Source organism: Paralichthys olivaceus, chromosome 20 (assembly GCF_024713975.1).
Source record: "Paralichthys olivaceus isolate ysfri-2021 chromosome 20, ASM2471397v2, whole genome shotgun sequence".
In the NCBI taxonomy this organism is placed as follows: Eukaryota; Metazoa; Chordata; class Actinopteri; order Pleuronectiformes; family Paralichthyidae; genus Paralichthys; species Paralichthys olivaceus.
This window is the reverse complement of record NC_091112.1, coordinates 16,444,611-16,460,075: the sequence shown is the minus strand read 5'-3', so window position 1 is coordinate 16,460,075 and position 15,465 is coordinate 16,444,611. Positions and strand designations below refer to the sequence as shown.

The 15,465-nt window shown below is 39.8% G+C and overlaps 1 protein-coding gene and 1 long non-coding RNA gene across 3 annotated transcripts in view; one reads left to right on the top strand and one right to left on the bottom strand.

Moving 5' to 3' along the window:
* Positions 1-15,465, top strand: part of LOC138405941 (uncharacterized) — a 132,619-nt gene that overhangs the window by 86,315 nt on the left and 30,839 nt on the right. The gene's annotated exons all lie outside the window — the stretch shown is intronic.
* Positions 2,843-15,465, bottom strand: part of khdrbs3 (KH domain containing, RNA binding, signal transduction associated 3) — a 112,228-nt gene continuing 99,605 nt past the window's right edge. Inside the window, exons 8-11 of one of the 2 annotated variants that reach the window (XR_002202853.2) lie at positions 12,503-12,555; positions 10,148-10,287; positions 7,954-8,008; positions 2,843-5,643 (exon numbers count right to left, since the gene is read on the bottom strand). Coding sequence is in view for 1 of the 2 variants with exons in the window: in XM_020090525.2 (XP_019946084.1) it covers positions 10,196-10,287; positions 12,503-12,555 (145 nt within the window). In the remaining variant the exon portion in view is untranslated. Of the gene's footprint in view, positions 5,644-7,953; positions 8,009-9,119; positions 10,288-12,502; positions 12,556-15,465 lie in introns of those variants that run through there. The other variant, XM_020090525.2, reaches the window with a different exon arrangement.

The following is a 15,465-nucleotide window of genomic DNA, read 5'->3' as shown; positions in this document are numbered from 1 at the left end:
CTTCTTGCAAAGCTTTGAGTTTGTGTTTGTGTTTGGGCTCATTATCCTGCTGCAGTATGGATCCCTCTCCACATGCAAACCAGAGGGTGTATATGCCTCTGAAGAATGGAGTGGTACTTTCCCCTGGTCAGGCTGTAGTTAGTTCAGTGCAGGTGTTCAACTCAAAAGTAGGTAAAACATCTTGACTTATTCCCACCACCACTGTTTGTTTGATACACTGCTATCATTCTCTGTCATATTTATCTCCTTACATACACAATTTAGTTCATCCATAAATCTAAAACTTTGCAGTAAATAGGACTTTCTTTCCTGTGAAACTGTGAAATGCGGGTATTTCTTAGCCCACCCCGAGCGTTTGGCCTCGTTTCCCCTCCAGAGAAGTGGTTTAGAAACTGCTCCTCGTCCTCTGAGGCCTCTTCAAGGCAGTTTTATTTTGACAGTGTTTGGCTGATTGGAGCAAGTTTTGTATCTGTCTTCTCGCAGCTAACTGAGCTTGATGCCTTGATCTTCTGTGGTCACATTTGGTCTGCCTGGTCCAGTTTTTTCAACAAGTTTAGAGTTCCCTTCAAAGTCCCATGATCGGGGACTTTTCTCGATTCTGCTTATTCCTGATGCCATTATTCTCACTATCACAGTGCTGCCTATATCAAGCAATGACCTTATGAAAACATAAGGCGCAGCTTAACAGACGGACACAGGCTGTAAGGTGAATTTCTTGAATGTGCCTCTGATGTCTATGCCTAATCTCCAAAAACCAGATTGTCCATGTGAAGATAAAGAACCTGTAGGTGAGGGACAAGATTATCGGGCAGGAGATGGTGTCTAGTTTAACCAATCACGTTTGAGAAGGCTTTGGTTACCCGCAGAAAAAGCGCAGAATCCTTTTCATCTTCATTTACGACAAAATGTGTCAATGCTTCTGATCCTCAGGCTTTCTGAGTTTTAGGTTTATTCTAAAATATATGTGATTTTTTTTAATGTTAATAACCTGAAGTGATAATTATATTGATAAATAATAATATGATGTGTTTTAATATTTATTCTGTCCCACCTGGGTGCATGGAATATGGGAAAATTGTCTCAGAATTTGAGATTCCACTGTACGTACATCCATACACATGCTAGGGCAAAAACCTCGACCTCCTCCTTTTGCTGCTTGATTAAAGCCAATACAGTGGGCGTCATTTATACGTATAGTGTACATTGTAAGTATTCATTTAGATCATTCCATTTCTACTGTGTCATTACTCTGATGTTGTTGTGCCTGTGTTTTACCCTGGTTAATATACAAAACAAGTTAACAGAGCACTATTAAAGCCCCGTGAAGTGTAATCAGGCTTTTCCTCTGGAGAAGGAGGGCAGCACATCGATTCTTTCCTCCATTATTTACCACATTCCTTGACAGAATTAAGGTGTAGTGGCTGAATAAGGACGTTTTAAATGCCAAACACGCCCATTTTAACAGGAGGCAAATGTCATTTAGAAGGTCAGTGTTCCATGATTGTAAGTAGGTGTAAAGGTAAACACTACATGTGATGATGGGCTTTTAAATTTTTCTCAATTTAGTGTCTGCAAATATCCTCTCTCATACAAGGTTATTCATATTGAGCTGCAATATGATAACATAATTTCTGTGATATTACATTTTGAGTACTCCTGCTTATATTGCATACATCTCCTACATACACACTGAAAGCATAAGCAATTGATTTAATCTCCAGACTCTGCTCGAGCTGCTGGTTCTCAGGGAATAGTTTCGCTGAGAATATTTACTCTTCCCTGCCGCCACTGCTGCAGCGGGAATGAAAAGCGAACAATACAGTGGAGGTGGGACCGGGTAATCATCAGGACACATGGGTTTATTAACCGCACTGACCAGTGAGGAAGCCAACAAAACTGCTGCAGCCCCAGCCACCCGCTGGGTTTATTGGGGGAATGTAGTGTTGCTGCTGTTTGTGTTGCACTACAATACAGACAAGCAGAGGCTCACCTTTACAGGCCCACATAACTGCACAGTTCCTTAACAGATTACAGCCTCGACAGCCTTTTGCTCTGCACTGATGAATAAGTAATAATCAGATAAGAAATTTATTGTCTGCAATGGTGTGTGTCAGGTATAATTGATCCAGTGAGGCTGAAAGCGCTCACTCAGCCGGGGCCCTTATGATTTCTGGCTGGTCATATTACCGTTGCCTTTGACCTATTAAAAACAACTTCTCCTTTTGTCTGTTTTAGTTTTTTTTTTTTATATCCGTAGATGTATTGATGGGGGGGGATGGGAAAACAAACAGATGGACTTTAATCTCAAATTTCACACAGCCGAGGAACAACTTCAAAGTGGAACGGCCTGAAGGATGGAAGCAGCGAGAGAGCAGGCGGGGGGGGGGGGGGGGGGGGGGGGAGAGAATAAAGAACAGCAGCATTTACATGAGGAGAGAGATGTATCCAAGGCTGCAGTGGAGGGGAACATACAATATTTAAAAGGTTGGAGACTGAGACATCCTTTGCAACACAAAGTTGTTTGAGCTGTTACTATTATTTCAAGGGCGTATCAAGGTAAATAGTATCCCTGCTGTGGGGAGGTTTTGAAGTTTGAAAAACATGCCAACTGCCAAAGCTCATCATGAGCGTTCCCCATCGGATTTAACAGAACTATATTTAGTCCAGACTTCAATACTCACACATATCAACCCTCAACAGTCGGGACAATGGAATTGCCTTTATGAATCATTTCCAAACATGACACACTGAGGTGAACACACGCCCACTTTGAAGTGTGGAATCAAAGGAAGAGGAGCTTTGCATTGTAGTCAGTACTGCACAATCACAACACACATTTTATTTTATTAGCAAGAGGACCGACTTTATTACTGGTATGTTTACGATCTGAACAGGTATTCACTTACAGCGTCAGCGAGTTTAACACATAACAACACATGGGAATTACACATATTGTGCAATGTGCACACTTCTTACAGCATATGGTTGACAAGTACTGCACATACATAGACTTTACATACACATTCACTGTATTTAAACACATTCTTTGTCTCAGTTTTCCATCATGTGCTTCTCTACCCTGGTGTCCATTCTTTACTTTAATTCCTCTCGCTTGCTTCTTCACCTCTTACTCCTAGATTTGACTCAAGTGCTAATTGCAAAAGTAATTACATTCCCTTTACAAATGAGGAAAGGTTTAATGAGTGTATTGTCATCATCGTTATCATCATGTCCATTGGTTAGCATTACGGAGGCGGAACATTCCCTCCTCCTGTATTATTGCTATTATTCACCCTTGCTCAAAGCCCCTGCAATAATCGATCTTTCACAATCAGAGCTTCCACTTAGTGCGCGACACACACTGACCCGTGGTCACATCAGTGCTCGCCACTAAAGGAGACAGAGGAACACGTCAGCATTGATCAGGGTGTTTTAATCTCCGTATTAAGTTTAAGAGACCTCCAGTTAATTATAGAACAAAAGGCAGGAGACGGTCTCTTCAGATCCTGAACATGATTAAGTTCATGTCACATATCAAAACACTATTGCTTTCTAAGACAAGGACATTTTGATAAACACAAGAACAGGTATAATTTCAGGCATGTATAACTGAAAGAAGATAGTGAGCTGTGAATGTGCTGGTGAATTTTATTTATTTTTTTAACCTTTGGACAGAGCTAGGCTAAACCTACTCCCAGTCGTAGCTAATCTACCAGCTGCTGGATCCAGCTTCATACATAACAAGAAAAACTTATCATATCTTTCAATAAATGCACTTTAACACTTTTTTCCAACCAAACCTGACCTACTTTAAAGCAGTGATCAAAGACAAATGAACAAATTGTAGACTCTATATAAAGATAGATGACATTACCGATAAGAAAAGTGAAGCCAAAACTTACTAACTTACACTGATAAATGATTGTGTTCATCCTTCTGACAATTTTGGTTTTAATTTGTTATTTGATGCTATGAAAATAGTTTGCAACATCATGATTGAAAGCTGGGACTGACTCGCAATTGGTCAAGTACCTGTATTGGCGGGACCGCCAACTCCATAATCATGGAGTGGAGCTGAGCCAGCCGAATGTCAAAATGGCAGCGCCCATATCTGGGACATTTTGGCTTCATTTTTGTAAAACGAGACGTGTTGTCCATTTTTATTTACAGTCTCTGGGTCGATTACAGATATATCTCATTTCAAACATTCAACACTGTTCAAATATTGACAGAATGGTGTGTTCATGTAAGGCCTAATTGCTCCCAGTAAAAAAAGGTGATTGCTAAAAAAAAGAGGGTTTCAGGGTTATTTTTTATTTTGTTCCAGATCCTCTGAAGCCTTCATTTAAAACAACAGCTTGTCCCTGTATCCAAAGTTCATGACCAGTCCATCTGTATTCTAGATTTGAAATGTACTCGTCTCTCAGTGACTGATCACTACATCATCCTTTGTATGCATTCTTAATCAAATAAGCTGCTCTTGCTTTCTTAACTTGGACAAGCTTACTTCAGATAAGCCTGTCGTTTTAAGCCACTTCAGAGGGGGAATCAGTCCCTGGGGGTGATGAGCGTTGACTCTGCGAGCCCGAGATGCAAGCTTTGGGCTGCCATGTTATTGTCTGTGGCTTGGCCTGAGGCTCCAGAGAGAATCACTCCCTCTAATGGAAAACTATTGTCTGCCGCTAAGGACATATGACTGTGCGCACTGCGGATCAGCCTATCTGGACTTATGCACAAGACAGAATGAAGCTCTCTATCCGATAGAAAGCTATTTTGGAATTGTAATATCCACTGAAGTCGACTCTGATTAAGCAATACATCTGGAATGGAGTTGCTTTTATGTGGCTGAGTGGTGTTTTCAAGCACTATGGTAATGCATAAAGAAAACCTAGAAGCAGCATAAAAGAGGAAAACTTAGCTACCATTTATAGCGTACTGCCCCATATTTTAACTGCAGCAACAGGCCTAAACATTCAAAACTGTCATGACGATGCAACAATAAGGCACTTGGTAAATTATTTATTCATTGTAGTGGATTTGATATAGGTTAATGAGCACAACAATGTGGGTTTTAGTAGTGTCTTCTCTGTGAGAAATACAATGTTTTCCCCTCAGCATAACCAATTATTTATTCACTCATCTTGCTTGGTAGGCGACAGTTAACGTCTAATGTAAGAGGTAGACACATCCCCTCTAACGAGTCAGAATCAGAGGAGACGTGGGGCAGGCTCACACTCGGTTCACCGCACTCCTGGGTAGATGTAAAATGTATACAGCACCAGAGAAGCTCTGAAATTAATATTCTCCAACAGATTATCCCAGAGGATGAGGAACTCCATTTGCCTCAGGGGTTTCCTCTTTCCCCTCCCTTTCACTGGAAAATCACGAGGTGCGATATACGCATCACTTCGCCCATTCCCTTACCCCCAACCCACCCGTCTACTCCACTTCTCAACAGGTCAGTCCACATATCGTCCCCCACAGGATTCACCTGCAGTCTGGACTGTGAGAGTTTGAAAGTCCACCCTTTGGCCAGGGTGCAGTTTATTTTCATGACTCTGGATGATGGCCTTTTTTGAGATTCACTTCGACATTGTGCAGGCTTGAATGTTTGGAGGGAAGCTTGTGTGTGGTTTGTCAAGTCTATCAGGAAAGGAAGGAAAAGAGAAAAAAGAACAATATGAGCTTCAGCAGGAATAAAAAGAGAGATTTTCCCCCCTAACTGTCCTTTGTCACAATGTTTTAACTACACTTCAATTTTTTTCTGGACTAACGCAATCAGGCATTTCATATCTCCACTTAATTCAAACTCAGTGTCATTCTTAAACTGCAGCAACAAGGGCCACATAGTGGTGCAGATGACACAGAGTGCTCTTATACACTAATTGCAGAGGTACACAGTGAGGCAGAGAGTCCAGCGGGACAGGAATCCCCTTGAGGGGATTGTGGGAGGGTATAAGAGGAGAGCTGAAGGTCGACGCTCCTTTACTGCTGAAGCTAAAGGATTTCACAACTACCAGAAAAATATTTTCCACGTTAAATATCTGTCATGAGAACATCAAGTTGCCTCAAAGTCACATTAATATTTGATGTGTCAAGATAACGCTGTGTCCTCTGTAGAATATTTCATTTTGTACTTTCTTTTTAAACTGATATCCAGACAGGTTTAAACCATGGTTTGAGAATTCCCCCTAAGGGTCACCCCTTCATCTGGGAGGATTTCTGTTGTTAGATTGCTGCTTAAACTGCATGGTTCAGATCAGCACATGTAGTCACATGGTCACTTTTCGTCACTTTTGCTTTTTTTGTCGTAAAGAAATACAGCAACCTTAACAGCAGCAGGTATGGTATGTATAAAACCAAAGCATTAAGTAAAAGATGTACACCATACTGACATTTAAAGTATCCCAAAAACAGAGAAGAAAAAATACGCAGAAATTAGTTCGTAGTCTAAATTTTCAGTCTCATCTGAGTGATGCTGTTCTCGTACTAAAAGGCGACTGTGTACAGACTGCATAGGTATTACACGTTTAAGGCACATTAAGTATTGAGTGAATAAAATAAAATATGGACAAAAATATTAAAAATAATCCTAAAATACAAAGTCCCAATGGATTATATTAAAGGTACAGTGTGGAAAATTTTGTGATATTTAGTGTTGAAGTTGCATGTTGCAGCTGAACACCCCTCGCCTCACCCTCCTCTTCCAAACATGAAAAAGAACCTGTGGTAGCTTCAGTTGTCATAAAAACTCAAAAGGTGTTTAGTTTGTCCAGTCTGGACTAATGTAAAAAAACATGGCGGCCTCCGTAGAGAGGGTCCCCTCGATGTGAATATAAAGTGTTTAAATATAAATGTGTTTTCTGGGGTAAAGAAAACTAGAATTCATACAATTTAGTTGAAACGAACTAGGGAAAACATCATGAGGATTATTCTACATTAAATGTCTGCAAATAGTTCCCTTTCACCTAAATCTTACACACTGGACCTTTAAGTATTCATCTATGAATTTATTTATATCTCTTTATAAATGAGGTGTTCATATGAATCTGTTTCTCTATAAGGGTATTAAACAATTCCTGATCATTTGGAGGTTCACTCTTCCTTCAATGTCTCAAAAGAACCCACTTAGCAGTCGTTATGCCATTTGATCACACATCTTTAAATAATTGAATGAACAGTTAAATTGAGATTTTCTGTCGATGTTGTGAAACACTCAACCTTAAAGCTCAAACTATTTCTGACTCTCATCAACCCTTAAAAGGTTCTCATCGCATTTACTTGTATAAAATAAACCGACACCAGAGACATAACATGCATCTGTACCAATTTGACATTATTGCCCAATCATACCTTCAATTTGGTGGATCAAAGTCAGATACATCAGAGCCTTTACTCCTTTAGTAATTGAGAGCACCCTTAAATTATTTTTATTTTTCTGCAGACCTCTTGGAAGTTTTCAGAAAATCCCCAGGGTTTTCCATATCCAACCTTCAAGCGTTTAATATTTGTCACCCTTATTCGACCCCATATATTTTGTATATCCATATATTTACATCTATCCCCACATTCTAGTTTAATCCTTTAACTGCATCAGTAGAGATCAATGCACAAGGACTTGCTCTTTTAACAACTAGAATAACACTGTGCACTTCTAAGATGCATTTGAGGAATCCCTGTGGGTCCCTTTTACCTTGAAGCTTATGACCCTTATCTGACCCCATGGGTTCACTATATCACTGTCGTCATGCAGGAGGTCATCACAGATATAACAAGCTTTTAATAATTGAGAGGTAAATAATTTAAACTATTAAAAAAAAAAAAAAAATTCTCTAAGAACCTTTTCATGAACCCTAGAAGCTCAAGATATTTGTGACCCTCACTTGATCCTGTAACTTTATTGTATTTCAGCCTTGCCATGCAAAACAGCATCATAATAAATAAACAACATACCTTTTGCAACGGTGAGCTCGTTGGATAGATGGTCTGGTGTAGCTGGGATATCAACCTAAAAAAGAATATAAAGAACACTATGACCATGTAGGTTCACAACATAGACATTTATCTATTCATATGAGAAGACATCATAATATTATATTATGTTCAATTATTGTAACAGAGGACATAGTTTATCAATGTCTTAGAATAAAGTTATTTCACTACACAGTTTGCTGAAATATTACTGCTGTTTATCAAACTTATTTTTTTTTTACAGTGTTTTGTTCCAGATGTCTAATTATTCCTAGCTTTGTGTCTACATTATGGACTTAACAGAGACAGGAAAACATGTTACATTTAAGTTTAGAGAGGGTTTATGAGCAACTACGTTAGGGGAGAGATTAAACTGGGTCAGGTTGTTTACCTTGTGGGACGGAGGTCTTTTTAAACAGCTACTGCCATCCTCTCTCTGCGGAGGTCAGCTGGGGGTCATTTAGAGTCTCTTTAATGGACGGGGCAAAGGCAGGCTGTTTAAGCGACTGAGAGAGGGTCACATGACCGGAGGAGAACAGAAAGAGCAGAACAAGAAGAGAGAGCAATCCCGTCCCACCCTCGAACCCAACTCCACCACCTCCCTCGCGCTGCGCCAAACCAAACAAGGCCTAGAGGAGGTCAAGGAGGTTTTTGGGTGCGGCGCTATGAGCCGTCTGTCGGGGTAAACACTCAGGAAAGTTAATGCGTGTTTACTGATGATGCTCGACGTGATCAGCGTTTGCCTCACATTGAATTATATGAACAAACACAGTAGATAGAGTTTCAAGAGCGCCGATGTCGCTATCGCTAAATCCCCTAAATCTCGGTCGGAGAGATTTCCCACAAAATGCATCACATGGCGTTCAAATACAAATAGGGAAAGCATTCTTATCAGATTACCAAGGTCAGCGACAAGGTCACAAACAGCCATTTGCTGTTTGCACTGTTTAGTAGTAGGATTTTTGGTAATCGTCCGACACACATTGGATTTCATGTCAGAACATATGATGTTTTATTTTGTTTCTCACGCAGTTAAAATAATATCCGAGAGGCTTCCAAACTTGTCTGGCTTAATTTTCATTTGGGTTTTGTTAGTTTATATTATGAGTCATTTTATGAGTCTGTAATTATTCTCTCAAACACCAGTGTTTTCTTTCAAAATGTTTATTCAGCATCAACAAAGAGGAAAATATTAAAGGGCTTACATAAGCTCAAAATCAGTATATTTAAACAAATCTCTACATGGAGATGATTACCAACTCACCAGCATGTGATTTAGTATCTCAAAATTTATCGTTTTGCCTACAAAGTCAGAAAAAGGATGTTGTTTTAAATCAAAGAAATGACATCAAAATCCTTATTTAGAGCATCTAAAAAAATCACAAAAATCAAAAAAGCTCCTGGACTGTTTTGCAGCTCTGGTTGACGGGTGTACATAATGTATGAGCAGCTATTTATAGATGTATTAAAGTGGATGTTTGGGGGCATAATCATGAACACAACTACACAGGCTTTTCAGAATAAAACAGCCGACAATATCCACATTTGCACACCATGCTTTTATAAGCCCTTTAACACTAAAGAACTATTATTTTACAAAAAGGAGGGAACAGCAATACAATATGTATACAGTATGTATGACTTTTCTCTTTTTCAGTTTGTAAATGCTCAATTTACAAGGGACACAATTCCACCAATTACCCTTTAGAAAGAAATATCTACTGTACTGCACTTTCCTAGAACTAAGCTACTACATTTTAAAGTGATCAACCACGCAGTTCAAGGTTTAAAGAATAGGGGGCGATAAATTAAGTAGCGCCGGCAGCTGTGTAGAAACATTGTATCAAACCGCTTGTAGTGATTTACTAATCGTCACCAAGTAAAATAGCTTGATACAATGCCATTCTTCACAATCCCAGAGAAACTTAATGTACTATGGCGTCTTTCTTAATCTCAACGTCCAGTCGATTTCTCCTCGAGGAAAGAATAGATTACCTTAATTGCTCTACATATTTTACCCAGTGGGAAATGATTTAATAATCAGGGGGATTTTTTCTTTGAAAACCAGTGTTTACTAATTCAGTGTCGTGTTTATCTGTGTCTCATTTCTTTCTTTATTTTTGTGGTTTAGTTTTCAGTTCTAAAAAGGAGGGAGCGTCCATAAAAAATCCATTACTTGGGTTGAAACAGCCATGGGGACTCAGGTGCAGGTTGTATAAACAGTTCAATATCTGGAGTATGGCTGATCTCTGTACACTCCCTTGGCTGTTCGTGCTGACGTTGCCTTGCCGTGGTTGTTTGCCCACTCTTCCTGACCTGATTAAGAAGAACAGAGAAGAAACAGATGGAGAATGATCACAGGGACATGAAACTTAAATCATTCATTCATAACAAAACCCCGTTAAGTCTTTCAAGTGCGCCGCAAATGTGCGATGAAAATGATGCAGCAGGAAGTTTGTGAGCACTTTTGAGTGTCTGGTATTGACGTGGTTCATACAAAAGAGCCGTTGCAGTCCTTGAATGCAAACAGCGACTCACACCGAGACTTTCACCTGGAAAACATGCATCTCAGATAATTGAATGAGAGGATCAAATAGCTACTTGAAAAGGACCCATTTAGTGGCTCCCAGCTAAAAGGTCACAATTACCATTAGCCCAAATCAGCTCCTGTTCACCCCCCTGGTACTGTCAATGTGAAAGTGCCAGTATCGATGGCACCCTTTGTCTGATCTTCAACCAGCGCTGAGACTTCCCTTGAGCTGCGGTTCACAAAGGGTCGCTTTTTTTTATGTGTACAGGCTCTCTCTGTTGGCAGCACACAGCCAATACCCCTTAATTAAACCTGTCACCCTTTCACTGACAGTCACTTTGAAGAAACACACCAAGGTAACCTTGTGTTTCTAGAACAAGGATGCGCATCAGCGCTGTTTATCTTGTTGTTTGAACTGTCTCCTTCTTTCTGTGTGACCCCCGCTTCTGCAGTATTTATTTTATGTGCAGGTACGTGCCACTCTAATGAGTTGAAGGCTCTTAGTTCCTTTCGTTTGAGCCGTCGCATAAGTTGGGGGAAGTTTTTTTTATTAGCTCACTTTCAAAAAACACATTTGAATCTCTAAAAGCATGAAAAGAGCACACATACAGTAGGTTCAGTGATGCAGAGGACAGCCACTTTAAATAAGAACTACTGTTTGCATTTTAAAGGGCAATCCTCCCACACAACAGTCGTCTTCATTCTACTTAACGACAAGAATGATATACAACATATATCTTTACAAGACAGAAATGATGCATTATAGAAATTAAAGGAAATAACAAATTGTTATCTGTTTGCACTCTGTTCATATAATGCATAGCACATGTAGGAAATCTTGTCTGAGAGCTGAATTAAGTCTTTAACCTCCCTGTGCAAAGTGCTTTGACATAATGTATGTTGGGATTTGGTGAAATAGTAATAACATTGAATTGAATTGGAATTTATCAACAGAACCAGAGCTTTATTACCTAATATAATGTCTTCATCGTGATCAGATGCCATATCTTTTTAGTCCTAGGTTAACAATATGCTAATAAAAATCATATTTGACAAATCTTTCTCCAACTGGGAGACAATCGAGTTGGAGGATTTGATGTCCTCCAGCATGAGTCATTGCAGCAGTCAAAGGATAACTCGGTTTGACCAATTTTGTTTGTGTTGTGCTACTTAAAGTTTCTTAACTTCTTTCTGAAGGGCCCAAGAGCTGATAGCATGCAATTGTCTCTGTCCAGCAAGTGTGTCTTCCCGGCTCAATATGTACTTCTTGCCTTGACATTGAGCACCAGTTCCAATACATCAAAGCACAACCTTGGTTATCATCAAAGAAGCAGCCTTATTAGTCATTTGGTACAAAAGCTCTAAATACAATATTAGCTTTAGATCAGCCTTCAGCTGCACAGCAGCACGGTCTACTGTACATTAGCTGCACTGTCATCTGAGTGCTGCGGCAGAAATGACCTTGGCCCACATTTTACTGTATGTGACAGTAAGCTGACACAGTATTGTTGAACATTATCTCTGTGCTGTTAACTTTGTCTGAACTTTGTGGCAACTGGAGCTTTTCACACCCACTTCAGACATAATGACAGGGCTTTCACTAGAAACCAGTAATTATTTAGTTACAAGTTACATGGTGGCTGAGGGAAGGAGGACCTGCATTCTTGAATTCCCTCTTACTTCTTTTGCTTGTATCTGTATGTGCGTACTGTGTAAAATGTAGGATTTTTTAAAATCAGATTTCATTATATACATTAAATGTCCACATATAACTTACTATGTGGAAATATGCAGGGAAATGAATAAACATCAAGTACATATGTTCATACCACGAGAGCTGCTCTTAAATCTTCAGGATCAGTATCATGGAGTAAAAGCTTTAATTTGTGAATAAATCACTTATGCTTAATATGGACGTATTATGAATGCATGTCAGACATCATATAATTACCCAGGTGCTATGGCAACTGAGATGTTGAAGAAGATATAGATATAACTCACCATACGATTCATATGATTCCCCACTGTGTCCATATTCATAGTAGTCATCTGAGCTGTAAACAGACAGAACAGAAAGGTGAATAAAATTCTTCAAGAGATGGGAGAAAATAATTCACTCTGCATCAAATAAATTGCACTTATCAGGAAATGGAAAGGAAAGGCGGAGTGTAACTTATTTTCTGTATTGTTTTTCAGTCATATTTATTATCATTGCAATCATACAATAATTGATTCAGTGGTAATAAGGAAATACACACTGGAAGTTTTTTTCTCAGACATACACTGCTGAATATAAAAGTAAAAAACAAGATGCAGCTTTCAATCACTCAAAAGTTTGGCCACATTTGTGGTTCAACAAGGCAATTTCCTCCACCGTATATATCTGCACCAACTTCCAGTTCCATATCACTGCATATGGAGATCAATGAGCGGTGGCAACTTTAATGAAAAATAAAAAGATGGGGAGGCGAGTTGCACAGCGGTTCATTCCTCCCTTATTTATTTATTTATTTATTTTTGCAGTCAGCGGTGAGATGCTGACAGAACAATCCTGCGTCAGTATCATTCAGTAACAGCGCTATCATTCAAGAGAGGCAATTCATCATAAGGCTGCCACTGAGCCGACACCAGCCATCACAGCTGGGTCCTCTCCGCCTGCCTGTCAGTCTGTCAGCGACAGCAGCACCTTTCTGCTCTCCGGATTAGAGAGCTGAAGGCGCCATCCAAAGCACCAACACATCACATCAACACCGCCCGACTGCTGAGGGCAAAGAGGTGACAGTAATGACACACCAGTGTGGAAGTAACGAATTACATTTTTCTCTTGTTACTGTAATGGAGTAGCTTTTTGCGGTGTGATCTTTAAAAGCCAAAGTGAGCTCCCCGAGTCATGGTTGAGACACTCTGCTCCTTTATCAGATTACACCAGTTTGCAGCTCTCCAGCAAATCAATTTCTACAAATTCACTCTGCTATTAACTCTGCTTTTCTCTATAGAGAAGAAGTTTGACCAATTACAAAAAAGTTTAGGTGATTTACAACATTTACAGACTGAGAATATATAAAGAGGATGGATTAATAAAATGTTGCTCTCTACCATCTATTAGTTTTCATAAAGTGCCACTATTTATTTGTATGAGGATACAGAAATCTATTTGACTAAATTATTTTGTAATTATACGACACAATACACATTCCATTTAACCTTTTATATTAATTTAGTCGAAAATCATATTAAATCCTGTCAACGTATTGAGAAAATCTTAATGTTTGGCTAAATGATAAACAACTAAGCTAAACTAATCAGTTGCTTTGCATTAGCATAAACTCGCATTGTGTACTTGTTAACCTCCTGTTAAAGGCAGAGGTAATAACTCCATGGAAGTGAATAGAATTTCATTTGACTGATCAAATAACCTACTTAAAAAAATAATTGTATAACTTTTTTCTATAAGCAGTGTTCTTGTTCCTCTCAGTGGGGCTGCATCCTTTGGCAAGACCGTAGGCCATTCATTGTGAAGGTTCTGACAAATGCGTCCATTCATTCTCAAGCAACAAAGCATCCAAGGGGTGGACCCCTCCTGGGCCAAGCTATTCCAGGGATAATTGTCTGGGTTTGACAAAGCTGATAAACTAGCTGTGCTGGCTGACATAAGAGGAGTGGTATTCAATGGAAAAGGCGGGACAAGCTGGTGATGTAACAGGAAATCCTCTGTGGTCCAGCCGGTCTCATTTTGATTTGCCCTCTTGGTCTACTGAATTGGCACAAAAATCTTAACATCTCAACAACACAGACACCAAACCCTGGGCAGCATACTGTAAAATACTCTGTGGCTAGGCATCAGTAAGGGTTGTAATTTGATGCATACTTTGGCAGCCTCTCTTGCACTGATAATGCCTCTCAACAGCAAGAGCATGACAAACTGATTGGCTTTATTGTTTCCTGCAACATTTTCTTGGTAAGGATGAACAAGACAACATGACCAATTGAGGACAGTGGGAGGCGTCATTTTAAGAGCGCTATAGCGGCTCAATGAGACATGAGACAGCTCCCTAAAGAGGCTTGCGCCTTAAGTCAGGCTTAGCATAAATTTTACACAGTCCATAATTCAGCAACAAACAATGCCAAGCCAGCGGGAGCAAACAAGGCTTTTCCCCTGCGCTAATGCAGTCTCTCTCTCCAAGAAGTTAGGCCAGCTGCTATTGCTGTGAGCACAAGGTTTCCAGTCAGCCCCTGTGGCTGAGTTGCCACCCTGCATCTGCCACGGATGTGAAGTCACTGGAATATCCCTGACACCCATCAATGGCCGACAGAGACATAGAGTGGGAGGAGAGAGTGAGACAGAGATACATGTGACAAGTGAAAGCATGTTTTGGCTCGTCATGTTGTGTAGCCCGAGACAAGAGCTGACAGGATACTAAATAATTCGATTTCACACCATGCTAAAATGCAGGGGTGTATTCCACAGAGGTCGCCTTTGAAATAAACATCAATTTTTATGAATGTCAGAAAATCAATTTGCCACGATTCACAGGTGCTTGCAGACATATTGTGGAATATGTGAAATGCTGGATTATTTTAGGATTCTTGCACAGCTCTGTGTCACATTCAACAATGAAAAACATCCAGATAATACAAACCAGCATACAGCTCTGCTAAAACCATCTCAGAGGCTTGCTTACATGCTGTTGGCTGTCAGCATTTTTCCCCCTAATTTATTTCCATTATGTTCGTTTCACACATAAACAGGAAACTGGGAGCCACGATTCTTCTAAAAAAATAAACCTTTATTCACTTATCCCTTCATGCTTCTCTGTAGAAAGAACCGATAATAGCAGATTTCCTTGCTGAAAGCTGCCAGTGCAGACCTGCTCTTTACACAAAGGAGAAGAGGGCAACAAAAGCTGTTAGGCGCCTCTAATTTCCGAGGTGACATTTTATCAATAATGCTGCACAACTTCTCT